This window comes from Bubalus kerabau, chromosome 8, assembly GCF_029407905.1.
Source record: "Bubalus kerabau isolate K-KA32 ecotype Philippines breed swamp buffalo chromosome 8, PCC_UOA_SB_1v2, whole genome shotgun sequence".
NCBI classification, from domain to species: domain Eukaryota; kingdom Metazoa; phylum Chordata; class Mammalia; order Artiodactyla; family Bovidae; genus Bubalus; species Bubalus kerabau.
In genome coordinates this window covers 46,458,434-46,483,467 of record NC_073631.1, presented here as the reverse complement: position 1 = coordinate 46,483,467, position 25,034 = coordinate 46,458,434, and the positions used below count along the sequence as shown (strand labels likewise).

The 25,034-nt window shown below is 36.7% G+C and overlaps 1 protein-coding gene across 3 annotated transcripts in view; it reads left to right on the top strand.

The window, feature by feature from the left end:
- The window catches only part of RSBN1L (round spermatid basic protein 1 like), an 85,132-nt gene that overhangs the window by 34,070 nt on the left and 26,028 nt on the right, over positions 1–25,034 (top strand). Inside the window, exons 2-4 of one of the 3 annotated variants that reach the window (XM_055590151.1) lie at positions 6,655–6,771; positions 14,337–14,977; positions 15,069–15,085. In XM_055590151.1, coding sequence (XP_055446126.1) covers positions 6,655–6,771; positions 14,337–14,977; positions 15,069–15,085 — 775 coding nt within the window. The remainder of the gene's footprint in view (positions 1–6,654; positions 6,772–14,336; positions 14,978–15,068; positions 15,086–25,034) is intronic. The other 2 variants (XM_055590149.1, XM_055590150.1) reach the window with 2 other exon arrangements.

Here is a 25,034-nt window from a genome sequence, read left to right as displayed (position 1 = left end):
GATAGGCGGTAAATGCAGTTAGGTTGTCAGTCACTCTTGCTATCTTGGCTGTGTCATTGTTTTGTTTCCATAAGTGTCTTTCATATAATGACTTCACACTTAACTTACTTTTACTTGAACTATTTAATACTGTACTTGAGGGCATATTTCAAGACCCCTTTTTGTGTATTCAGTTCAGTTCAGTCGCTCAGTCATGTACAACTTTTTGCAACCCCATGGACTGCAGCATGCCAGGCTTCCCTGTCCATCACCAACTCCCGGAGCTTGCTCAAACTCATGTCCATCAAGTCGGTGGTGCCATCCAACCATCTCATCCTCTTGCCCCCTTCTCCTGCCTTCAGTCTTTCCCAGAATCAGGGTCTTTTCTGATGAGTCAGTTCTTCGCATCAGGTAGCCAAAGTATTAGAACTTCAGCTTCAGCATCAGTCCTTCCACTGAATATTCAGGACTGATTTCCTTGAGCATTGACTGGTTGGACCTCCTTGCAGTCCAAGGTACTCTCAAGAATCTTCTCCAACCCCACAGTTCATCAGTTCTTTGGCGCTCAGCTTTCTTTATAGTCCAACTCTCGCATCCATACATGACTACTGGAAAAATCATAGCTTTGACTGGATGGACCGTTGTTAGCAAAGTAATGTCTGCTTTTTAATATGCTGTCTAGGGTGGTCATAGCTTTTCTTCCAGGAAGCAAACATCTTTTAATTTCATGGCTGCAGTCCCCATCTGCAGTGATATTGGAGCCCAAAAAAATAGTCTCTTACTGTTTACATTGTTTCCCCATCTATTTACCATGAAGTGATGGGACCAGATGCCATGATCTTAGTTTTTTCAATGTTGAGTTTTAAGCCAGTTTTTTCACTCTCTTTCACTTTCATCAAGAAACTCTTTAGTTCCTCTTCACTTTCTGCCATAAGGGTGGTGTCATCTGCGTATCTGAAGTTACTCATATTTCTCCAGCAGTCTTGATTCCAGCTTGTGCTTCATCCAGCCTGGCATTTCACATGAAGTACTCTGCATGTAAGTTAAATAAGCAGGGTGACAATATGCAGCCTTAACGTTTTCCTTCCTTAATTTGAGAACAGGCTGTTGTTCCATGTCTGGTTCTAACTGTTGCTTCTTAACCTGTATACAGATTTCTCAAGAGGCAGGTCAGGTGGTCTGATATTCCCATCTCTTTCAGAATTTTCCACATTTTATTGTGATCTACACAGTCAAAGACTTTGGAATAATCAATAAAGCAAAATAGGTGTTTTTCTGGAACTCTCTTGCTTTTTCGATGATCCAGCAGATGTTGACAATTTGGTCTCTGGTTCGGCTGCCTTTTCTAAATCCAGCTTGAAAATCTGGAAGTTCATGTTTCACGTACTGTTGAAGCGTGGCTTAGAGAATTTTGAGCATTACTTTGCTAGCATGTGAGATGAGTGCAATTGTGCGGTAGTTTGAACATTCTTTGGCATTGCCCTTCTTTAGGTTTGGAATGAAAACTGACCTCTTCCAGACCTGTGGCCACTGCTGAGTTTTCCAAATTTGCTGGCATATTGAGTGCAGCACAGCAGCATCTTTTAGGATTTGAAATAGCTCAACTGGAATTCTGTCACCTCCACTAGCTTTGTTCATAGTGATGCTTCCTAAGGCCCACTTGACTTTGCACTCCAGGATGTCTGGCTCCAGGTTAGTGATCAGATCATCATGGTTATCTGGGTCATGAAGATATTTTTTGTATAGTTCTTCTGTGTATTCATGCCACCTCTTCTTAATATCTTCTACTTCTGTTAGGTCCATACCATTTCTGTCCTTTATTGTGCCCATCTTTGCATGAAATATTCCCTTGGTATCTTTAATTTTCTTGAAGAGATCTCCAGTCTTTCCCATTCTATTGTTTTCCTCTATTCTTTGCATTGATCACTGAGGAAGGCTTTCTTATCTTTCCTTGCTATTCTTTGGAACTCTGCATTCAAATGGGTATATCTTTCCTTTTCTCCTTTGCCTTTTGCTTCTCTTCTTTTCTCAGCTATTTGTAAGGCCTCCTCAGACAACCATATTATCTTTTTGCATTTCTTTTTCTTGGGGATGGTCTTGATCACTGTCTCCTGTACAGTGTCATGAACTTCCATCCATAGTTCTTCAGGCACTGTGTCTGTCGGATCTAATCCCTTGAATCTATTTGTCACTTCCACTATATAATCAAAAGGATTTTGATTTAGGTCATACCTGAATGGTCTAGTGGTTTTCCCTACTTTCTTCAATTTAAGTCTGAATTTGACAATAAGGAGTTCATGATTTGAGCCACAGTCAGCTCCTGGTCTTGTTTTTACTGACTGCATAGAGCTTCTCCATCTTTAGCTGCAAAGAATATAATCAATCTGATTTCGATGTTGACCATCTGGTGATGTCCACATGTGAGTCTTCTCTTGTGTTGTTGGAAGAGGGTGTTTGCTATGACCAGTGCGTTTTCTTGAAACACTGTTTGCCTTTGCCCTGCTTCATTTTGTACTCCAAGGCCAAATTTGCCTGTTACTCCAGGTATCACTTGACTTCCTACTTCTGCATTCCAGTCCCCTATAATGAAAAGGACATCTTTTTTGGGTGTTAGTCCTAGAAGGTCTTGTAGGTCTTCATAGAACCTTTCAACTTCAGCTTCTTCAGCATTACTGGTTGGGGCATAGACTTGGATTACTGTGATATTGAATGGTTTGCCTTGGAAACGAACAGAGATCATTCTGTCATTTTTGAAATTGCACCCAAGTACTGCATTTTGGACTCTTTTGTTGACAGTGAGGGCTACTCCATTTCTTCTAAGGTATTCTTGCCCACAGTAGTAGAGATAATGGTCATTTGAATTAAATTTGCCCATTCCAGTCCATTTTAGTTCACTGATTCCTAAAATGTCAATGTTCACTCTTGCCATTTCCTGTATTACACAACTGATATACTCCTGCTGCAGAAGCTTAGAAACTTTTTGCCACTTTAAAGTAATGGCTTTAAATGATTTGTATTATTATCTTTCAGTCTGTTTTTTGAATGTGTGTATATTAATTATAAATTGTTAAAAATTGTGATATTTAGAGGCAGGAGGTACATAGAGAAATCTCTTTGCCTTCTGTTCCATTTTTCTTTGAACAGAAAACTACTTAAAAAAATCAGTAAGAAAATATATTTAAAGTGTATAAAAATTGGATCATGCTATATTACAGTTTTATTTCCTGTGAAACTAGTTTAATTTTACTTTGCAAAAATATATTCTGTTGTAGGTTTATAGCTCATATTCTTTTTTTGCCATTAAAATTCTATAGTTGTTTTACTCTTTGGTGTTAGAAGTCAGGATCGTGGTTACCCTTTGCAGGACTGCATAAAGACTGAAGCGAACACAGGGGTACTGGGTGCTGTTTATTTTTGTGAAAATTAAGCAGTTTATGGTACTTACATGCTTTATTTTCTGTATGTATATTATACTTTAATAAACTTTTAAAAGTTTAATAGTTATTGAAAAATACTTTTAGGTTAATAAATATTTAGGGGTAACTGGGAAAAGAAATGTGGAGACATTACAGATAACTGTTTTCTTCAGTTGTGATTTTAAGTGATATGTAACTAGTTCATTTAAAAAAAGTGTGATTACTTATGCAATATTAACTTATATATGTTTCTAGGCTCCAGCTATTTGTGCTGACATTTTATGGCTGAATGACAGCCTGTGATACGATTTCAAGGATTTTAAAACATCAAAAAGTAAGAGTACTGAGCTAATCTGAAGTATGAGAACAGTTTAATCAATTCTAGAACTTTAGAATAAGTTGTATATGAGCATATATCAGAACTGGAAAAGGTTAGTTTTCATTCCAAACCTAAGGAAGGGCAATGACATAGAATGTTCGAACTACTGCATAATTGTCCTCATTTCACATGCTAGCAAGGTAATACTCAAGATCCTTCAAGCTGGATTTAGACAAGGCAGAGGAATCAGAGATCAAATTCCAACAGCCATTGATCAAATGGAAAAAGCAAGGGAATTCCAGAAAAAACATGCGTTTCATTGGCTATGTTACAGCCTTTGACTGTAGATCACAACAAACTGGAAAATTCTTCAAAAGATGAGAATACCAGACCAACTTACCAGTCTCCTGAGAAAACTGTTAGGACTGGACATGCAACAATGGACTGGTTCAAAATTGGGAAAGGAGTATGTTAAGGCTGTACACTGTCAACCTGTTTATTTAACTTATGTGCAGAATATATCATGTGATATACCGGGCTGGGTAAATCACAAGCTGGAATGAAGATTTTAGGGAGAAATGTCAACAACCTCAGATACACAAATGAAACCACCCTAATGGCAGAAAGCAAAGAGGAACTAAGGAGCCTCTTGATGAAGGTGAAAGAGGAGAGTGAAAAAGTTGGCTTAAAACTCAGCATTCAAAAAACGAAGATCATGGCATCTGGTCCCGTCACTTCATGGCAAGTAAATGGGAAAATAATGGAAACAGTGACAGACTTTATTTTCTTGGGCTCCAAAATAAAGCCGATGGTGACTGCAGCCATGAAATTAAAAGACGCTTGCTCCTTAGGAAAAAAAAAACTATGACAGACTTAGTGTATTAAAAAGTAAAGACATCACTTTGCCCACAAATGTCTGCATAGTCAAAGCTATGGTCTTCCCAGTAGTCGTTTAATGGATGTGAGAGTTGGTCCATAAAGAAGGCTAAGTGCTGAAGAATTGATGCTTGCAAACTGTGATGCTGGAGAAGACTCATCAAAGTCCCTTGGACTGCAAGGAGATCAGACCAATCAATCCTAAAGGAAATCAACCCAGAATATTCACTGGAAGGACTCATGCTGAAGGTGAAGCTCCAATACTTCGGCCACCTGATGGAAAGAGCCGACTCCTTGGAAAAGACATTGATTCTTTTTAAAAAATAGTTTTATTTATTTATTTTTGGTTGTGTTGGGTCTTTGTTGCTGTGCGCGGGCTTTCTGTAGTTGCAGCACAGGCTTCAAATTGCCGTGGCTTCTCTTGCTGCAGAGCATGGGCTCCAGGGTGCACAGGGTTCAGTAGTTGCACTCCCAGACTCCAGAGCAGAGGCTCGATAGTTGTGGCACTTGGGCTTAGTTGCTCCGTGGCGTGTGGGATCTTCCCAGATGAGGGATCAAACTTGTATCTCCTGGATTGACAAGTGGATTCTTTACCAATGAGCTACCAGGGAAGTCCTCAAATCAGTGTTTTTAAAATTAATACGTTTCAAAATATTTGTTAAGTACATAGATTTGATGTTTTTTAGGAATTATCTGTTTTAGTAGTCCAGAGAGTGGTTTGGTACGGTAGCCCCTAGTCTCACATAGCTATTGAACAGTTAAAGTTGAGCTACTTTGTATTGAGATGTGCCATAAGTTTAAACTGTAGACTGAATTTTTAATCTTATTATGAATAAAAGAATGTGAAATATCTCAATAACAGTTTTTTAGTATTGGTTCCCTGTTGAAAAATATATTATTAAAATTAATTTCACTATTTTCCTTTTGTTTCTAATGTGACTGCTAAAAATGTAAATTTACTTATGTGGTAACCCTTATATTTCTATTTGACAAAACTGATCTAGACAGTAATCTAAATAGACATTAGATGATTAATACCTGAATTTAGAGTAGTACTTATAGAAAGAGAAATATGAAGGGATTTGAAGGAATTATGCCATTGGCATATGTGGTGTATAATCTTGGCTGTTACAGGATGTTTTGCAGTTTTGTGTGAAGTTTTGTGTCATAACTTTGTAATTGTAGTGAGCTTTTTGAGGACAAGGACTTCATCACTATTTTAAAGTTCTCCTCTACATTGTTGTTGCTGAGTGCATAGGAGCTTGGTTGAACAAACAAGAATTAAAAGGACATCAAATAATTTTGCAGACACAAAGTTTGAATTTTAGAATGTGAACCAATGATTCTTTGCATTCCTATATGCTTTATTTTAATATCATAGTATCACTACTTAGCCAAGTCAGTCATGTCTTTTTTAAAAGATACAAGGGTAAGGCAACTTAACATCTAGTCTTTTAAATATATATATATACATACATATACATATACATGTATATATGTGTACATGTATATGTACATATATATGTGTATATAGATACATATATATGTATATATTATATAGATATATCAGACTCTGGGTAGTCTTTTTATATCTTCCTTCATTTAGCCCTGGTGTAACCTATGAAAATTTATCATCAGTTTCATTATTTTATACATTAGGCCATTGAGAATGAGTATTTTTTTCCAGTGTTATGTTAACAAATATGCCCAACTTCAAAACTAGCCCTTTTTCCACTGTAGTTTACTCTCCTGATTAAAGTTAGCCAGTTATTTTAAGTGATTTGAAGTTAGGCTGATGTTGTGTTGGGAATGAAGTAGGTGAAGAATAATCTGTAGAATAAAATTTGTAATGCTACATTTTGACAGCTTATGATGTATATATTCCAGTGTTTAATATATGAAAGGAATTTTAAAAATACTTCCTAAAAACTTAGAGAAAGAACAACAATTACATCTTTTTTTCTTTCTGATTTCCTTGGTGTATTGTAATTTGAGAAATTGCACTGTAGTTCATGAAAGAAATAAAATTGTAAAATGTTTTGAAGTATTTATTTTGTCTTTTAGATAAAATCAAAGACAAAATTAAAGAGAGAGATAAAGAAAAGGAGAGAGAAAAAAAGAAGCATAAAGTAATGAATGAGATCAAGAAAGAAAATGGAGAAGTAAAGATTTTACTGAAAAGTAAGTTTATATTCAGTGATTTCAGTTGTATGATGTTATATTGTTCAGTATACTTATTGGCTTTGTGATTAAAATAAGAAATGTTACTTGGTGCTGAATTTTACTGAGAATAAACATTTGTGGTCAAGATATGAAAAGTTAATAGTGGACTTTTCTAATCTGTTTAGTAATATGTCTTTAGTATATTTATTTAGTGAGTTATTGGAAGTAGTAAAGGTAATTATTAGGTTCCTTGAATCATTTAAAAATAGGTTATGTAATTCCGTGTTTACATTACTAGTTTATGGATATTTGGATAATCTAAAAGAAGAGACTAAAGCAATTTTAACCATGATAGAGAGGTATGGCAGAGGCAGTGATCTTACCAGTGTTTGATGATAATCGCTATGCATAGTTTAGAGGGAGTAGTTTACTCTGAGCTAAATAACAAGATGTTCTGTTTTACTGTATGTTCTTGCATGCTTAAGAATATCCTCTTTTTGTTTCCTATTTTTTTTCTCATAAAAAAATGAGAAAAATAACTAAATAACTAAAATAACTGTTTTAGTTATTTATTATGTGGGGATGGATGGTTAGTTAATAATATAGATCCTATCAATAAATATGAACTCTTCGAGGGAGAATTTGTGATAGATAGTTTTAAATTCACTCAGATAGGAGGTAAGAAGAATTAATGGCATTTGCTTGCTTGATAGCTAGCAAATTCATTAACTGCCTCATCAAGTCAACAATTTGTTGATCATAACATGTTGACTTTTATTAATTTCATATTGAATTTACATGTGCATAAGCCTTTCTGTCTACATATGGGAGAGAAGTCCGTAGCACTGTAGATGCGATGAAATTAATTACATAATTTAAGGTACATAGACTTTTAGATTCTATGATTTCATTTAACTCTTTGTCCTGTTTCCACATGTTCTTTGGTGCACTTTGGCTAAGCTCTTATTTTCTACTTGTCAGAACTTTATTTTCTAAAAAATTCTTTAGACCCTGAAGAAACATGACAGAGCTAAGTTTGGTGACTACTTGGTTAACACTCACGGGCCTTCGTCTTGTTTCTTTGCCAGTGTGTTTGATATGTGTTGTCCAAATAGATTGTAAGCCTCTGAGGCAGGAATTGAATATAATCACACTAGTGCTGTACAGCAGCTTATGATTAACACTTGAAAAGTTTTCTTTTCTTTACCATATTGGTTTAGTTATTTTTTAAATTGCTTTAGTCACATAGTCATTTTATTATTCGTTTGAGTGTACAGTGTTGTAAATTCCTGTGACTGGGTTGAATGCTAAATTCCTTGCATACCATTAATGTGAAATATGTGAACCTCGAAATTACATATGCAAGCAGAATTTTAAATAACCTAAGGAGTGGAGATTTTTCTAGTAATATACAATGGTAACCTTGATTTTGAAATAAATGAAATGCCTAAGAGATAATTAAGCTAAACTGAAACCTAGTGATGATAGAGGGGAGTAAAAGACATTTGGAAATAAATTGATCTCTGGGATGACATAGGAAAATATACTTCCTGTGAAATGGAGGTAAATAATAATTACTACCTTTCAGGGTTGTGGAGATTAAATGACGTTAAGTATAGGGGAAGTACCAAGTACAGTGTCTAGTCCACAGATATTCAATAAACAGATATGAATCTTTCTTGTTAACATGTACGAAAGATGAACTCTTGTGATTAAAAACAATGAGAAAACTTCTCTCTCCTCAGAGGGTAAAAAAAAAAGTGAAAGTGAAAGTCGCTCAGTTGTGTCTGACTCTGTGACCCCACGGTCTATACAGTCCATGGAATTCTCCAGGCCAGAATGCTGGAGTAGGTAGCCGTTCCCTTCTCCAGGGGATCTTCCCAACCCAGGGATCGAACCCAGGTTTCCTGCACTGCAGGCGGATTGTTTACCAGCTGGAATAAAAACATGATTAACTTGTGAGATTGTGCCTGTCCCATGGTAGCAGTGAGTAAGTATTAGCTGTTGTTATTATCAGCACAGTTTGTCCTGCATGTGTGGCCAGCCATTTGCCAAGTGAGCGTTAGGATCAGGGAAAGGCATCCTTTGTCATTGGTGACCTGAAGCAGCAGGAAAATCAGTTAGGTTGGGGGAGTAAGTATGCTGTTCTTTACTGCCTTGTGCCCCGTTTTATGGTTTTTAACTTTTCTTCTCTTTATAAGTTTCTCCTTCTGATCATGCTAACATTGCAACTTATGGCAGACACAGGCATGGAGTGGGTGATGACCCTTGAATATCTGAAATAGATGCTAACTGTTTCTCCACACCAATCTTACTTCCTCCAGATTTTCATTAAAACTGCATCGAGTATGACTAGAGATATATACATGATTATATACATAGCAGAAAGGTATTATTAATGGAGAAATCTTATAAATGTTTTTCACTGATAAAATAGGAGTTTGCTTTATTAGGAACAGTTTAAAGGAACAAATAAATTTGAAACATAAGCTTATTTAGCTCATTTTTTTAAATTTCTAATGTCTACCAATTACTTTTTCTGAATATACTTATATGTTCCAGTCATTTTTATGTTCTTTATTGATAAAGGTATAAGAACATGGATGTTACCAGTATAGTATTTTTGAGAGTAAATTTTGTCATTATAGCATATCAAGGAGCTTGATGGTGAGCAGGTGAAAAGGGCATTAAAAGAAGCCAATATTCAAGGTTATTGTTAGTGTACTAAAGGTCACGGGTAGGTAATTCTTGAAAGGAAGAGTGAAAATACTGCTGTGCATAAAAGGAAAGTCATTCCCAGAGACCACAGGCTGAAAATAGCTAAGCTAATTACTACTTTGTTTCTGTGTATGATAATGAAATTATGTATATTACTTCCCATAGTCATGTCCGACTCTTTGTGACCCCGTGGACTGTAGCCTACCAGGCTTCTCCATCCATGGGATTTTCCAGGCAAGAATACTGGAGTGGATTACCATTTCCTTCTCCAGGGGATCTTCCCAACCCAGGGATTGAACCCGGTTCTCCTGCATTGGAGGCAGATGCTTTAACCTCTGAGTCACCAGGGAAGCCCCTATTACTTCACATATTAAATATGAAATCAGATCCAGTGTTTCTGGCAACCTTTATTAACACTAAAAATATACTAAGGTTAGGAATGGGAATTCTAGTGATTTTGTAATTTTTAAAGATTTTTAAAAAGTAACTTGCCATTAGTAACACATACTGGTTTTTCTTTTTTATCTGTGTTTGTGATTTTTTTCCTGGCTCTATCAGAGTGTCTCTTCTGGCTGTGTGTGTATCTCCATTTCTCTCTGTGTCCGATTCTCCCGTTGGCTATCTGTGCATGTGGGGAGGGGGCGGGGAATGTGTGTTTGAGATCTACTGTTCATATGTCTATGGATCTTCAAGGGGAGGGTCTCCCATCAACTACACTTCTATACTTTTTGAGGGTCCAAATTACTTAGCAATTCTTTCTGTTACCGGTATTTACCAGGATCCTCTAGTAAAACACTACAGTTCTGATGTATTGGGCTCTGTTTGAAGAATTATGAATTTAGAGTAAATATGTACTTTAAATACCTTTTACTATAAGAGAAGAACATTGATATTCAAAATAGTCTTACCGCCTTAAGTATTTAAAAATTCCTACATATGTGTCTATTGCATTTCATGCATCATTCCAAGACAGGAAATGCATGATTATATAAAACTTAAAAATCTATCTAGTGAAGGCTAGTGTTTGATTTGTTTTACATGTAAAGAATGCATTTTATCTGTATCCATTGGAGGGGAGGGGTCCCAAAGACTACCCCCAGATTTGATGATTTGCTAGGAGGACTCACAGGACTGGGCATAAATTTGTACTCATGGCTATGACTTATTATGGTAGAGGATACAAAGTACAATCAGTAAGGACAAAAGGCACATGTGGCAATTTCTGGAGGAAGCTAGGCGCAAGCTTCCAAGAGTCCTCTCATAGTGGAGTCACACAGGATGCACTTAGTTCTTCCAGCAGTGAATTGTGACAACGTATATGAAATGTTTCTACCAGGGAAGCTCATTAGAAACTCAGTAATTAAGGTTTCTGTTGGGAACTGGTCAAGTAGGCACCCCCTGTCTGCTAAGTCACTTCAGTCGTGTCCGACTCTGTGTGACCCCATAGACGGCAGCCCACGAGGCTCCCCTGTCCCTGGGATTCTCCAGGCAAGAACACTGGAGTGGGTTGCCATTTCCTTCTCCAATGCATGAAAGTGAAAAGTGAAAGTGAAGTCGCTCAGTCGTAATCGACTCTTAGCGATCCCATGGGCTGCAGCCTACTAGGCTCCTCCGTCCATAGGATTTTCCAGGCAAAAGTACTGGAGTGGGGTGCCATTGCCTTCTTCCACCCCCTGTCTAGTTGTAGCAAAATCCAAGGCTCCCAGAAGGAAAACAGGTGCTCAATGTAAACCATATTATTTGCAGAAACAGTTTAGGCACAATGAGCCACTTTTATCAGAGAATAGTAATAACCTTCCCCAAATACAAGTTCTCAGGTGCCAACCAAGGGCCAACCTTGCAAGCAGGACTTTCTAAGGATAGCACTCTCGGGCATTTTATGTTAACTCTCTTCTGCTCATGGTGCTCACTATAGTATTTAATTATAATTTGTCATGTAAGTTTAATTATTTGATTTTCAATATAATAATCTTTTGACTAATTTGTTATTAGCTAGCCTTTCTCAGTTTCTGACTGTTATACTATAACTGTTTTCATCCATCTTTATGACTAAGAAATGAACTATTGTACCTGTTTTATTTTAATGTAACATGTATTCTGAATATTTTATATTTTAACTTTTAAAAAATGTATTAGGTGTAAATGTAATAGGGTGTTAAGGTTATATTTTCATTCAAATGAAATTTTGCTTGCATTGGCAAGCTATTTAATTGTGCAATTTTACATTTGTTTCCAGTTTAGTTATTAATTATACCTAGAACAATTAAACTGTTTTACATTCTAGTTTTTTTTTTCATTATTGATTTTATTTTTTTTAAGTTCTCTTCTAATTCACTACTGTCTTTTTTCCTTGACTCATTTGGATTTCACTTACATATATAAACTTATTTTTATCTTTCATTTTGATTAACTCCCTGTTTTAACTTTTTATTACTAATTTTGTTCCTAAGATATTAACTGAATCTGATGTTTTAATCATTTATACCTGGGTAGCAAGTATGAATTTGTTAATGTATTTTAAACTTACTTACATATAGACTCTTGAGAAAATTAACACTTTGCATTTTATGAATTTGCAAACTTGTGCAATCAATAATGTTAGCAGATTTTTAGTTTTGCTTTTCACAGTGATACCAGTTTGGCCTTCATTTCATACTTACGAATTTTCAGAAGAGATGGTTAATTATTAACATTAAACTTCCCATTTTTAAGAATTGCTGTGAACTTGAGAGAATTTTTATGCTTTTTGTTTCAAGGTTAGGATGTGGTGAAAAACGGACTGAACTGGAAACAGGGGATAAACCTGTAAACGTCAGGTAGTCTGTTGGTGAGAGAAATCTTTGTATTTGTTAAATGTTCATATATAGCAATGTACTAGATGCCAGAAATGCCAGGAGGGATTCAATGATTGGTGAAAAAAAGGGTTTCACTATGAATTCATTAAAGTTATTTGTTTCACTCATACATTATCCTGAAGGATATATGTTATACAGACATCCTGTGAATGAAAAAAATAATAACTTTGTATGACTATATCATATGTATTCATATATGTAGAATATATAATAACAGTTTATTAATTTAGAGTGAAGATATTTCAGTTCCAAAGAAAAATGAAAATAACCTAAGAGTTGTCTTTATAGGATGGGTAAGAAAGTCCAGTAGTGAGTACTGGGGCAAGGCAAAGATGTTTTGGGGAAAGGAAATAACTTTACCAGTAGTAGAAAGATAAAGTAGGATTAGGTATGTTTCATAAGAAATTGTAAGTAGTGTTGTTGACCAGAGCATGGGGGTACTTGAGGACACTGAGTTTGGATTCCAGACTGAAGAGACTGTATTTTACTTGGTAGTCATTGAGAACCCTTGAAAACAGTTGAATCAAGGGATGAACAGAAGCTTAGATCAGAAGCTAAGGCAGTAGTAGTGTCATGGAAGTTAAAAATAATCAAGGATGAGGGTAGATGATTACATAGAACCTTGGAGAGATCAGGAAAAATGATTTGAGAGAATATCATTGGATTTGATATTTGAACAATCTGGGATAGTAAATTTGAGTAGACTGGAAACAGACCCAGAATTTAAAGGATAGAAATAGTCATGTAATAAAGATAAGACACTGGTGGGTATAGTGGTTCTTTTTGAGAAGTTTTATGGTCAAAAGAAGAGGAGAGAACTTTAAGCAAGGGTTTTGGAGTTGGTGGGAGGGACTTGTTTTTGTAAGGTAGGCAGGACATCTCATTCACCAGAGACAGAAAAGAATACTAGAGATATGTGAAGATGGAAAAATTTAGATAAAGAAGCAGGTTGCGAAGATTTAATTCATGACTGGTTATCTGTAAAGGTGACATAACAGATGGAAACAGTGAATGCTTGTTTTTCTCAATTGTCATTTTAACAACTTTTTTTATTTTGTCTTAGGAACCACAGTATTTTCTTGTGAGGATGTTTGTTTTTTTCTGTGTTTTTTATTGTCTAGAAATAAATATACTGTGATAATATTGTATTTAATATGTACACTTAAATTCTATAGCTGTATAGCCACTGTAGATTAATCTTTGATTCTTTGGATTTCTAAATTTCTGAGCCTAGTGTCTACTTACCTTTGGTTACAGAGGTTCATTAATATATAAACTTATTATTGACCCATTTCTTTTTCTTTTCTTTAATTTCTCTCTTTACCAGTACATGGATATCATTTGTACTTAGGACATGAGAAATTATTCTGATTTTGTCATCTCTTATGATACCTTGCTGAGTTTTCACTGGGAATTTTGTAGACTCTAGTAGATCTAGAATAGCCCATTTTAGATTAAAGCATAGTTTATGGAAAACGAAGTATGTAAAGAGCTAAGGAGAATTTCTGTGTTTGTTGCTTATATACTATGCAAGTGTTTTTCTCCTTTGCTGATTTGTAAATCTTGACACCTGTATATAATTTTTAAGAACTTAAAGTAAAAAAGATACATATCAATGGGAAATATCTGCAGGGCATTCATTGTTCACATTGACTTTTGTTCAGCTTTCCATTTCTGATTTTCTGTATTTAAAATTTGAAGACTATGGTTTCTAAAACATTAATTTCATTACTTCATTAAATACTGTTTGAGCATCTACTTCATGTCAGAATGGTACTACTCACTGTAAGCATAACTGTCTTAAGCCTTCCTCTGTGTGTATGTGTGCCTGTGTGTGTGGAGAGAGGGCAAGAGCCTGACTAAATTATGATTATCAATACTGTGTAAAACAAGTCCCAGATATAAACTTCATTTTGTGTAAACTTTGCTTATTTGTTATAAAACGGTTCCTGAAGCATGATATTTAAAGAAACTAAAATGCGTAGTTTCAAAAAAAATTTTTCCCAACAGGTGGGAAGGAGAAACCAAAAACAAGTGTAGAAGACTTACAAATTAAGAAGGTAAAGAAGAAAAAGAAAAAGAAACACAAAGAGAATGAAAAACGGAAGCGTCCAAAAATGTACAGCAAATCTATTCAAACTATCTGCTCAGGATTGCTGTCTGATGTTGAAGATCAAGAAGCCAGAGGTATCCTAAATGATAACATAAAGGATTACAGTGGAAAGAGTTTGGATACCAAGAATTATGATTGCAAAATTCCAGAAAACAGTGAGTTTCCATTTGTCTCATTAAAGGAGCCACGGGTTCAGAACAACCTCAGAAGGCTGGACACTTTGCGGTTCAAACAGCTCATTCATATTGAGCACCAGCCTAACGGAGGTGCATCAGTTATCCATGCCTACAGCAATGAACTCTCCCATCTGTCTCCTGTGGAGATGGAGAGGTTTGCAGAAGAGTTTGTGGATCTGGTGTTCAGTGAAAATGAGAACTCTGCAGCTTTCTATGTAATGGGTATTGTTCATGGGGCAGCTACTTATTTACCTGATTTTTTAGACTACTTTTCATTTAATTTTCCCAATTCACCAGTGAAAATGGAGATATTGGGAAAGAAGGATATAGAGACAACGACTATGTCCAATTTTCATGCTCAGGTAAGAGGTATTAGTTGTGTTTTTTTTTTTAACTTTCAATTATATGTTTTAGACAAGTTTATTATGTTCTTTGATCCTCATTTTCTTACAGGTTTGCAATAAAAAAAGGTAAGGATATAATGAAACCTCTTGGAGATATTAAGAATAAATTACTCTCTTGATGTGAACACTAGAGTTTAAATTTCAGCTTCTATTTGTCTGTCTTTTCTTAAAGATAGTGAAATAATTAAGATTCTGTTGTCCTTTTTTCCTTGGATTTATTTTGGGAGTGAAATGAATTTGCCTCTTTATTATTCCAGTCCATATACTAGTTCTCCTGCCTGAACATCACTTAAAATTGTCTTCTTGCTTTATGAAATAGTGCTTTAAAAGTGCATAGCATTGGATTCATCATATGGAAGGTGCTGAATAAATGTTGGGTATTCAATATATTGTGGTACAAAGGAATCATTAGTTAAATATGTGATTATGTGAGAATATTAGCATATCAGTGCATATATTGAGCTAATTTCTATTTCCTACCCTTCTCATTGTAGAATATACATTATTTTAAATTAATTAATTTATTTTGGCTGCATCATGCAACTTGTGGGGTTTTAGTTCCCTGACTAGGATTGAACAGTGAAAGACTGGAATGCTAACCATTGGACCGCCAGAGAATTCCTGAATATACATTATTTTAGAAAGCAGAGGCAGAATCCAGTCCACTGGCTTTTAGAAGTGAATGTAGGCCCATCTAAAGGCTGGTGCATCATTATTCATTCTCAGATCGGAGACTGCTTAGGCCAAAGATCAGCAATTTTCATGTTTATCTGTGCTTAAGTTTCCAGTATTCTAAGTAATAATTGATATTCTGGTTTGAAAAGAGGAAAAAAAGTGACGAAAGTTTCAGAGAGATCTTAGTGATCATCTGTCCCAGTCTTTCTCAACTTAAACAAACACAGATAGGAGCCGTTTAAGGTTTTAAGGTTGGCAGCAGTGCCAGAAGTAGAACACAGTCTCCTTAATCTTCACCCAAGACCCTTTTCCTTATTTTGAGTGTATATCTTTTTTTGTGTGTTTGTTTAATATCTGTTCAAGTTATAGTTTCCACTTTAAATGATAGTCTGGACATTCAGTCACACCCTCACATACCAACCTCCCCACCCCTCAGTATGTTTGATGTGTATTCTATAATATACTGAAGTCTGGATAATGTGCTTGTATTTAACATTTTAATGTGTGTGTGTTGGGGGGGGGCTACTTACTGTTGGAGAATTAGAATTTAAATATTTTTTAGAGCTGAAAGGGAGCTGTAGAGCATTTGTCACTTGCTCTGTCATTTTATAAATTTCAGAATGGTTAGTAGACTGGCATCTAGTAATAGTGTCTACTATTTATTGAGTACTGCCTATTGACTACCAGGAACTGTTTTGAGTACTTTATATGTAATAACCCATTTAATCTCCATTACCATTTAATTTTAGCAATGAGGACAGAGAAGAAATAACTACCCAGAAACCTTTGGTATTAGATCATTGATTTGTTTTTCATTTATTTTATGTCTGCTAAGTACTAGGTTTTATGATAGACCTCTTAGCTTCCAATGTAATTTGTTTCCACTGTATCATAAACTTTCTGTTGCCATACAGTGCAAGTTATTTCAATCATCTTTTAAATGTCACAAGACATATATTTGCTTTTCAGATAGCTTTTAAGGTTAGGAAGTATTAATTTTTTATTCCTTGATATTTATTAAATGATAAGCATTTTCATCCTAACTTGTGTAATATATACAACACGAAACCATACTTCTGTTGTTAAATGCAATATTTTGCTGGGACTTGTTAATCAGGTCCGTGTGTGACTATGTAGTGAGTCTCAAGTCCTTGTAGAGCCACCTACCCTGATTGCCATTACCTGTTAGAGCTCTTGGATACCACATACAGTTGCAGCCTTTGTTACCAGTTGTGTCTCTAGCCCTGTATCTGTGTGATTCGCCAGCTACAGGGACTGCTTTTACCTCTTTAGCTTTAGATGGGTGGCAGGAAATTGCCTGTGCAAGGTCCATGTGCCTTTACCCCATAGTCCTCCAGATCCAGCCATTCCCGTGGTATGAGAAAGAATATTTAGCGAAAAGCTTCCCTGAGCTGCTCATTTGATGTTGCGTCAAACCAGATTCTTTATTTTTTTAAGAGCTTAGAAGACTGAGGAAGTTGTTTTCTGCAGACTAGTTTTCTGAATATTTGTTTAATTAAAATCAGAGCAGCCAAAATCATTTGCCCTATATCTGTAGACACTAAACGATGACAATGTAAGTAAGATGTGGCTATTTCTATGATCTTTATAGTGATAAGGTTTATCTTTGTAATATTACTCTGTAGTTTTCACAGAACTTCATTTTTATATCTGTTTAGCCTTTATCCTTGAATCATGTTAATTTAAAAATTTTTTGGTGTATGTATCAGTGTATATCTGTGTACACACACAGACACACAGCACTGCCAAAATGGATCAAGCACAAGACATCCTGTTCTTTGGTCATTGGTTTTGGAATTCTTTTTACTTGTATAATTCTGTTTTTCATCTTCATCTATATCCCTGCAGATTGCCTGAAAAATTTGAAAATATGGTGGAATTATGTATTGTCTTATAGGTTATGTCATTTTTCTGATGTGACTCCGAGGTTAGTGATATAATATCAGTCAAACTGTATGATAGAATTCTGTTTGAGAATAAAAATGGATTTTTGTGGAAAGCTTGTAACCTATCTATATCAGATATTTTGCTACAGATCAAATCAAAAAGCCTCAAAACTAAGTGGCTTAAAGGTATTTCTCTCAACTCATTGGCCTCTCTGGAAAGTGTTTGTCAGCTCTATTGGTGACTGGATAGCTTCATTCATGTCGTGCGGTTTTCAGATCAGTTGTTCTTAGGAGACCTTGCTTACATGTCTGGTGTTGTGAGGCAGTGTCAGTTGGGGTGATGATCATGTTTTTGCAAGTTAACTTGGGCTTGTATCCATGGTGGTAGTTGTAGGATTTATAGAGCAGAAAGAGTGAGCCTCTGCTTGTTTTGTGTTTGCTAATGTCCCACTGGCCAAAGGAAGTCATGAGGCCACACCCAGATTCACTTCTTGATAGTGGGAGTGGCACAGTCAGGTTGCTCAGAAGTGAGTTACGTGCTTGGGAAGGGATTTTGGCCATGTGCAATCACCCACATGTCTCTCGGGCTTCCCTTGTGTCTCAGACAGTAAAGAATCTGCCTGCAAGGCAGGAGGACCCGGGTTTGATGCCTGGGTCAAAAAGATCCCCTAAAGAAGGGAATAGCTACCTACTCCAGTGTTCTTGACTGGAGAATTGAACGGTGAGGAGCCTGGAGGGCTACAGTCTGTGGGGTCACAAAGAGTAAGACACGACTGAGTGGCTAACACTTTAACTTTTTCACATCTGTCTTAGTCTGCCATCTCTATTTTGTTCAAATAGTCATTTGGACATTTATCATTCTCCTGTTTTTCATGGTAGGGGAACAGAAAGGCAAGTAAGACAGGATTTTTATCTGTCAAGGAATAATTGAGATTTCTGTCTTGACACACAGTATTTAATCAGTGTGCACTCCAAACCCTGTAGTAAGAACTTACTACTGTAAGAATATGGAAACTGGGGCAGTTATCTTCCAGTCACCTTTTTCCCTCCCTCAAACCTGGTTCTGAGTTACAGCAGGCAAATAACTTACATCAACTGTTAACTCATGATTAAATCTACCAATATTTTAATAGCGAGTTCAGTTCAGTTGCTCAGTTGTGTCCAACTCTTTGCAACCCCATGGACTGTAGCATGCCAGGCCTCCCTGTCCATCACCAGCTCCCAGAGTTTACTCAAACTCATGTCCATTGAGTCAGTGATGCTATCCAACCATCTCATGTCATCCCCTTCTCCCGCCTTCAATCTTTCCCAGCATCAGGGTCTTTTCAAATGAGTCAGCTCTTCTCATCAGGTGGCCAACATATTGGAGTTTCAGCTTCAGCATCAGTCCTTCCAGTGAACACTCATGACCGATTTCCTTTAGGATGGGCTGGTTGGATCTCTTTGCAGTCCAAGGGACTCTCAAGAGTCCTCTCCAACACCACAGTCAAAAGCATCAATTCTTTGGCGCTCAGCTTTCTTTACAGTCCAACTCTCACATCCATACATGACTACTGGAAAAACCATAGCTTTGAATAGATGGACCTTTGTTGGCAAAGTAATGTCTCTGCTTTTTAATGTGCTGTCTAGGTTGGTCATAACTTTTCTTCCAAGGAGCAAGCATCTTTTAATTTCATGGCTGCAGTCACCATCTGCAGTGATTTTGGAGTCCCCAAAATAAAGTCATTCAGTCACTGTTTCCAGTGTTTCCCCATCTGTTTGCCATAAAGTGATGGGACCGGATAACATGATCTTAGTTTTCTGAATGTTGAGCGTTAAGCCAACTTTTTCACTCTCCTCTTTCACTTTCATCAAGTGGCTCTTCAGTTATTCTTCACTTGCTGCCATAAGGGTGGTATCATCTGCATATCTGAGGTTATTGATATTTCTCCCGGCAATCTTGATTCCAGCTTGTGCTTCTTCCAGCCCAGCGTTTCTCATGATGTACTCTGCATAGAAGTTAAATAAACAGGGTGACAATATCCAGCCTTGATGTACTCTTTTTCCTATTTGGAACCATGACCAGTTCTGACTGTTGCTTCCCGACCTGCATACAGGTTTCTCAAGAGGCAGGTCAGGTGGTCTGGTATTCCCATCTCTTTCAGAATTTTCCACAGTTTATTGTGACCCACACAGTCAAAGGCTTTGGCATAGTCGATAAAGCAGAAATAGATGTTTTTCTGGAACTCTCTTGCTTTTTCGATGATCCAGCAGATATTGGCAGTTTGATCTCTGGTTCCTCTTCCTTTTCTAAAACCAGCTTGAACATCTGAAAGTCAAGTTATTAAATCTGATTTGAATCTTAGCCTTGGCTCTGCAAAATGAGGGGAGAAAACTAACAATTATTGAATTCATCTGGGGTCATTCGTTTATCGTGCTAGGCCAATGAAAATGATTCATCATGGCATCTTTGACCATTGCCTTCCTTTGTACTGAATTTTCATTTTGACCAATTGTGCTTGACATATACAACTTAAATGTTTGACCTGATCTGTTATGGCAGGTGGAAGGTATCAGATGTTCTAATTGAGAACGGAGACTTTTTCCTTTATTGTACTAATTTAAATAATAAATAATAACACTTTTATTCTTATTTTAGTTATAAGGATATTTTTGAAATAAAATATTGATTAAATGTTATTATCTGTTACATGTTTTACTTTGGAAGGATATATACTAGATGTGATGGGGAATAGCTCCCCCTTGTGGCACATTTATTTTTGTTAGATGCTTAGATTGCCATGGTGAGCTCGACTTTTTTTTTTTTAATAAAAATTCACCAGAATTGAACCAGTAGCTTCTTCTGTTCTCACTTCCACATTTTTTTTTTTTAACTATAGCAACTATCCTCTTGTTTGTTTTGTTTTGGATTGATGATGATACTTGCTAGAAGCATCTGTTATATCTTCTCTATTTAGCATGAGTTAACTATAATACATACTGTCCCCTGGAGAAGGAAATGACAGTGCACTCCAGTATTCTTGCCTGGAGAATTCCATGGACAGGTAACCTCGCGGGCTCCAGTCCAAAGGGTTGCAGAGAGTCATACACAACTGAACGACTAAGCACATACTGTAAAGTATTCTGTGGAATTTTTAATATCTTGGGATGTTGATAGGCACACTAAAAGAAAACAGGTAAATAAGAAAAACAGATTTTGAAATTAAAACAGTTTGTCTAATGCTGGGTGAAATAAGTTTGTTTATTTTGAGTCTTCTCACAGCCTTTATAGCGTTTAATAGTGTGTGGTGAACCTCCCAACCAGAAGAGCTTTCCAAACTTACTGGACTATAGAGCCTTCTCTTCAGGGACTGGCATATCAGGGAGCACATTTTGGGAAACAGCATTACTTCAAGTGAGTCATTCCTAGTGGTTTTTTAAATTACATATGTCCAATTTGCTTCCCTTGTTGCAGCAATTTTTATGACTAAAATAAGAGAAAGCAGTATATTTTTGGCAATGTATTTCCTGTCATAAAGGCTACTTTTTTCTTTTGTAGCAAGCCAAATGTGTTTTTTGTTTTTGTTTTTAAAGATTATGTGAGGAATAATGAATAGGCTTTTAAATATAATCTAATTGAACAGTCCCTTTCCCATTAACCAAAACTGAGATTATGTTATTGACAGTTACTGACAGTGGGTAAGAAAAGTCTTTTATTTCCTCCTCTCCCATTCCCCTTACTTCCCTTCATAACATTTATAGAGAATAAATGGAGTAAATAAAGGGAAGTATGAAAGTGTAGTCATGATGGTGGTAGGTTTTTTGTGGAGTGGAGGACTCTAGGGGAGGTTTAGGTTAAAAATGTTACATCTGTTGATAGCTTTTACAAATATAAAAATAAGTATCCTTTCTGCCTTTTATTATGTTGTCTTCTGAGAGGTATACCTTTTAAGGAATATATATATACCTTTTAAGGTATACCTTTTAAGGAAGCATATAGGATATGTTTTAATGCAGTGATGTATGTTCATATTTTCAATTTTTTAACTGCATCAGAAAACTAATAATTTGATTAATTGTTTACTGAAGCAAATACAGTGATCTTTATGCAAAGTGTCATCAGGATGTGAGTATTTCCAGATAAGTGGATTTTTTGAATAATGGAAGCATACAGTTTTAAGGACCAAGATTTTATTGAAGATACCCTTTTGACTGAGGATTGTTGTTGTTCATTTACTAAGTTGAGTCTGACTCTTTGAGACCCTAAGGACTGCAGCATGCTAGGCTTCTCTGTCCTTCACTATCTCCCGGAGCTTGCTCAGACTCTCTGAGTCAGTGATGTCATCCAACCATCTCATCCTCTGTTGCCTTCTTCTCCTCCTGCCTTCAGTCTTTTCCAGCATCAGGGTCTTTTCCAATGAGTCGATTCTACACATTAGGTGGCCAAAGTATTGGAGCTTCAGGTTCAGCATCAGTCCTTCCAGTGAGTATTCAGGGTTGATTTCCTTTAGGATTGACTGGTTTGATCTCCTTGCAGTCCAAGGGACTCTCAAGAGTCTTCTCCAGCACCACAATCCAAAAGCGTCCATTCTTTGGCATTCAGCCTTCTTCATGGTCCAACTCCCACATCCATACATGAGTACTGGAAAAACCATAGCTTTGACTGTGGGGACCTTTGTCAGCAAAGTGATGTCTCTGCTTTTTAATACGCTGTCTAGGCTTGTCATTTTCTTCCAAGGAGCAAGTGTCTTTTAATTTCATGACTGAGCATATTCAACATAATTTATGTTTTTATTTCCATCTAGATTTGTCATTATGGTATTATAATTTCGATGAGCTAGGGTAGCTGCAGTTGTGTATACCTCTTGCCACTCCTTTCCCTTGTAATTGTGGTTTCTTATCCTTTATGATTTTTGATATTAACTGGAATTATGCCAAGTGTAGAAACATATATGTAAGAAGAGTATCCTCATATGAATCATGGCCTTTGTGACATTTATTTTAACTATTTAGATATTCTTTCAGCTCTTACCTTTTTCCTTTTCCCATCCCACTGCTCTTGAATTGTAACTGTTGGATAAATTATTTTTGGATAATTGAGACTTTTTTTCTAATGATTATTATAGATTTCTTTTTGTTCCATGCTACAGAGGAAACTTAATTATTTGCTGTATAATATTTCATTATTACAGATGTCATGTAAATCAAAGCATGCTATTTTTTTTTTGAGAAGTGTGTGATTATATTCTTATATCTCGTTTCATCAAGAAGTATATATGTTTGAATTTGAATATGTGTAGATTTCCATGTTTGAAACATTAATTGTTCAAATAATTTAGTGTATGTTTGAAGTATTTGGGTTATTAATCTAGAAAGTGAAAGTGTTAGTTGCTCAGTCATGTCCCACTCCTTGACCCTGTGGACTGTAGCCCGCCAGGCCCCTCTGTCTATGGAATTCTCCAGGCAAGAATACTGGAGTGAGTTGCCATGCCCTTCTCCAGGGGATCTTCCCCACCCAGGAATCAAACCCCAGGTCTCCTGCAGTGCAAGTTTTTTACGATTAATAATTGGTAATTATTTACCAATTGCAAATTATAAATTCTTTGCCAATAATCATATCAGATCAGATCAGTCGCTCAGTCGTGTCCGACTCTTTGCGACCCCATGAATCGCAGCACGCCAGGCCTCCCTGTCCATCACCAACTCCTGGAGTTCACTCAGACTCATGTCCATCAAGTCAGTGATGCCAACCAGCCATCTCATCCTCTGTCGTCCCCTTCTCCTTCTGCCCCCAATCCCTCCCAGCATCAAAGTCTTTTCCAACGAGTCAACTCTTCGCATGAGGTGGCCAAAGTACTGGAGTTTCAGCTTCAGCATCATTCCTTCCAAAGAAATGCCAGGGCTGATCTCCTTCAGAATGGACTGGTTGGATCTCCTTGCAGTCCAAGGGACTCTCAAGAGTCCTCTCCAACACCACAGTTCAAAACCATCAATTCTTTGGCACTCAGCCTTCTTCACAGTCCAACTCTCACATCCATACATGACCACTGGAAAAACCATAGCCTTGACTAGACGAACCTTTGTTGGCAAAGTAATGTCTCTGCTTTTCAATATGCTATCTAGGTTGGTCATAACTTTCCTTCTGAGGAGTAAGCGTCTTTTAATTTCATGGCTGCAGTCACCATCTGCAGTGATTTTGGAGCCCAAAAAAATAAAGTCTGACACTGTTTCCACTGTTTCCCCATCTATTTCCCATGAAGTGATGGGACCGGATGCCATGATCTTCGTTTTCTGAATGTTGAGCTTTAAGCCAACTTTTTCAGTCTCCACTTTCACTTTCATCAAGAGGCGTTTTAGTTCCTCCTGACTTTCTGCCATAAGGGTGGTGTCATCTTGATATATGAGGTTATTGATATTTCTCCGGGCAATCTTGATTCCAGCTTGTGTTTCTTCCAGTCCAGCGTTTCTCATGATGTACTCTGCATATAAGTTAAATAAACAGGGTGACAATATACAGCCTTGATGTACTCCTTTTCCTATTTGGAACCAGTCTGTTGTTCCATGTCCAGTTCTAACTGTTGCTTCCTGATCTGCATACAAATTTTTCAAGAGGCAGATCAGGTGGTCTGGTATTCCCATCTCTTGAAGAATTTTCCACAGTTTATTGTGATCCACACAGTCAAAGGCTTTGGCATAGTCAATAAAGCAGAAATAGATGTTTTTCTGGAACTCTCTTGCTTTTTAGATGATCCAGCAGATGTTGGCAATTTGATCTCTGGTTCCTCTTCCTTTTCTGAAACCAGCATGAACATCAGGAAGTTCACGGTTCACATATTGCTGAAGCCTGGCTTGGAGAATTTTGAGCATTACTTTACTAGCATGTGAGATTAGTGCAATTGTGCGGTAGTTTGAACATTCTTTTGCATTGCCTTTCTTTGGGATTGGAATGAAAACTGACCTTTTCCAGTCATGTGGCCACTGCTGAGTTTTCCATATTTGCTGGCATATTGAGTGCAGCACTGTCACAGCATCATCTTTCAGGATTTGGAATAGCTCAAGTGGAATTCCATCACCTCCACTAGCTTTGTTCGTAGTGATGCTTTCTAAGGCCCACTTGACTTCACATTCCAGGATGTCTGGCTCTAGGTCAGTGATCACACCATCGTGATTATCTGGGTCATGAAGCTCTTTTTTGTACAGTTCTTCTGTGTATTCTTGCCACCTCTTCTTAATATCTTCTGCTTCTGTTAGGTCCATATCATTTCTGCCCTTTATCGAGCCCATCTTTGCATGAAATGTTCCTTTGATATCTCTGATTTTCTTGAAGAGATCTCTAGTCTTTCCCATTCTGTTGTTTTCCTCTATTTCTTTGCATTGATCACTGAAGAAGGCTTTCTTATCTCTCCTTGCTATTCTTTGGAACTCCGCAATCAGATGTTTTATCTTTCCTTTTC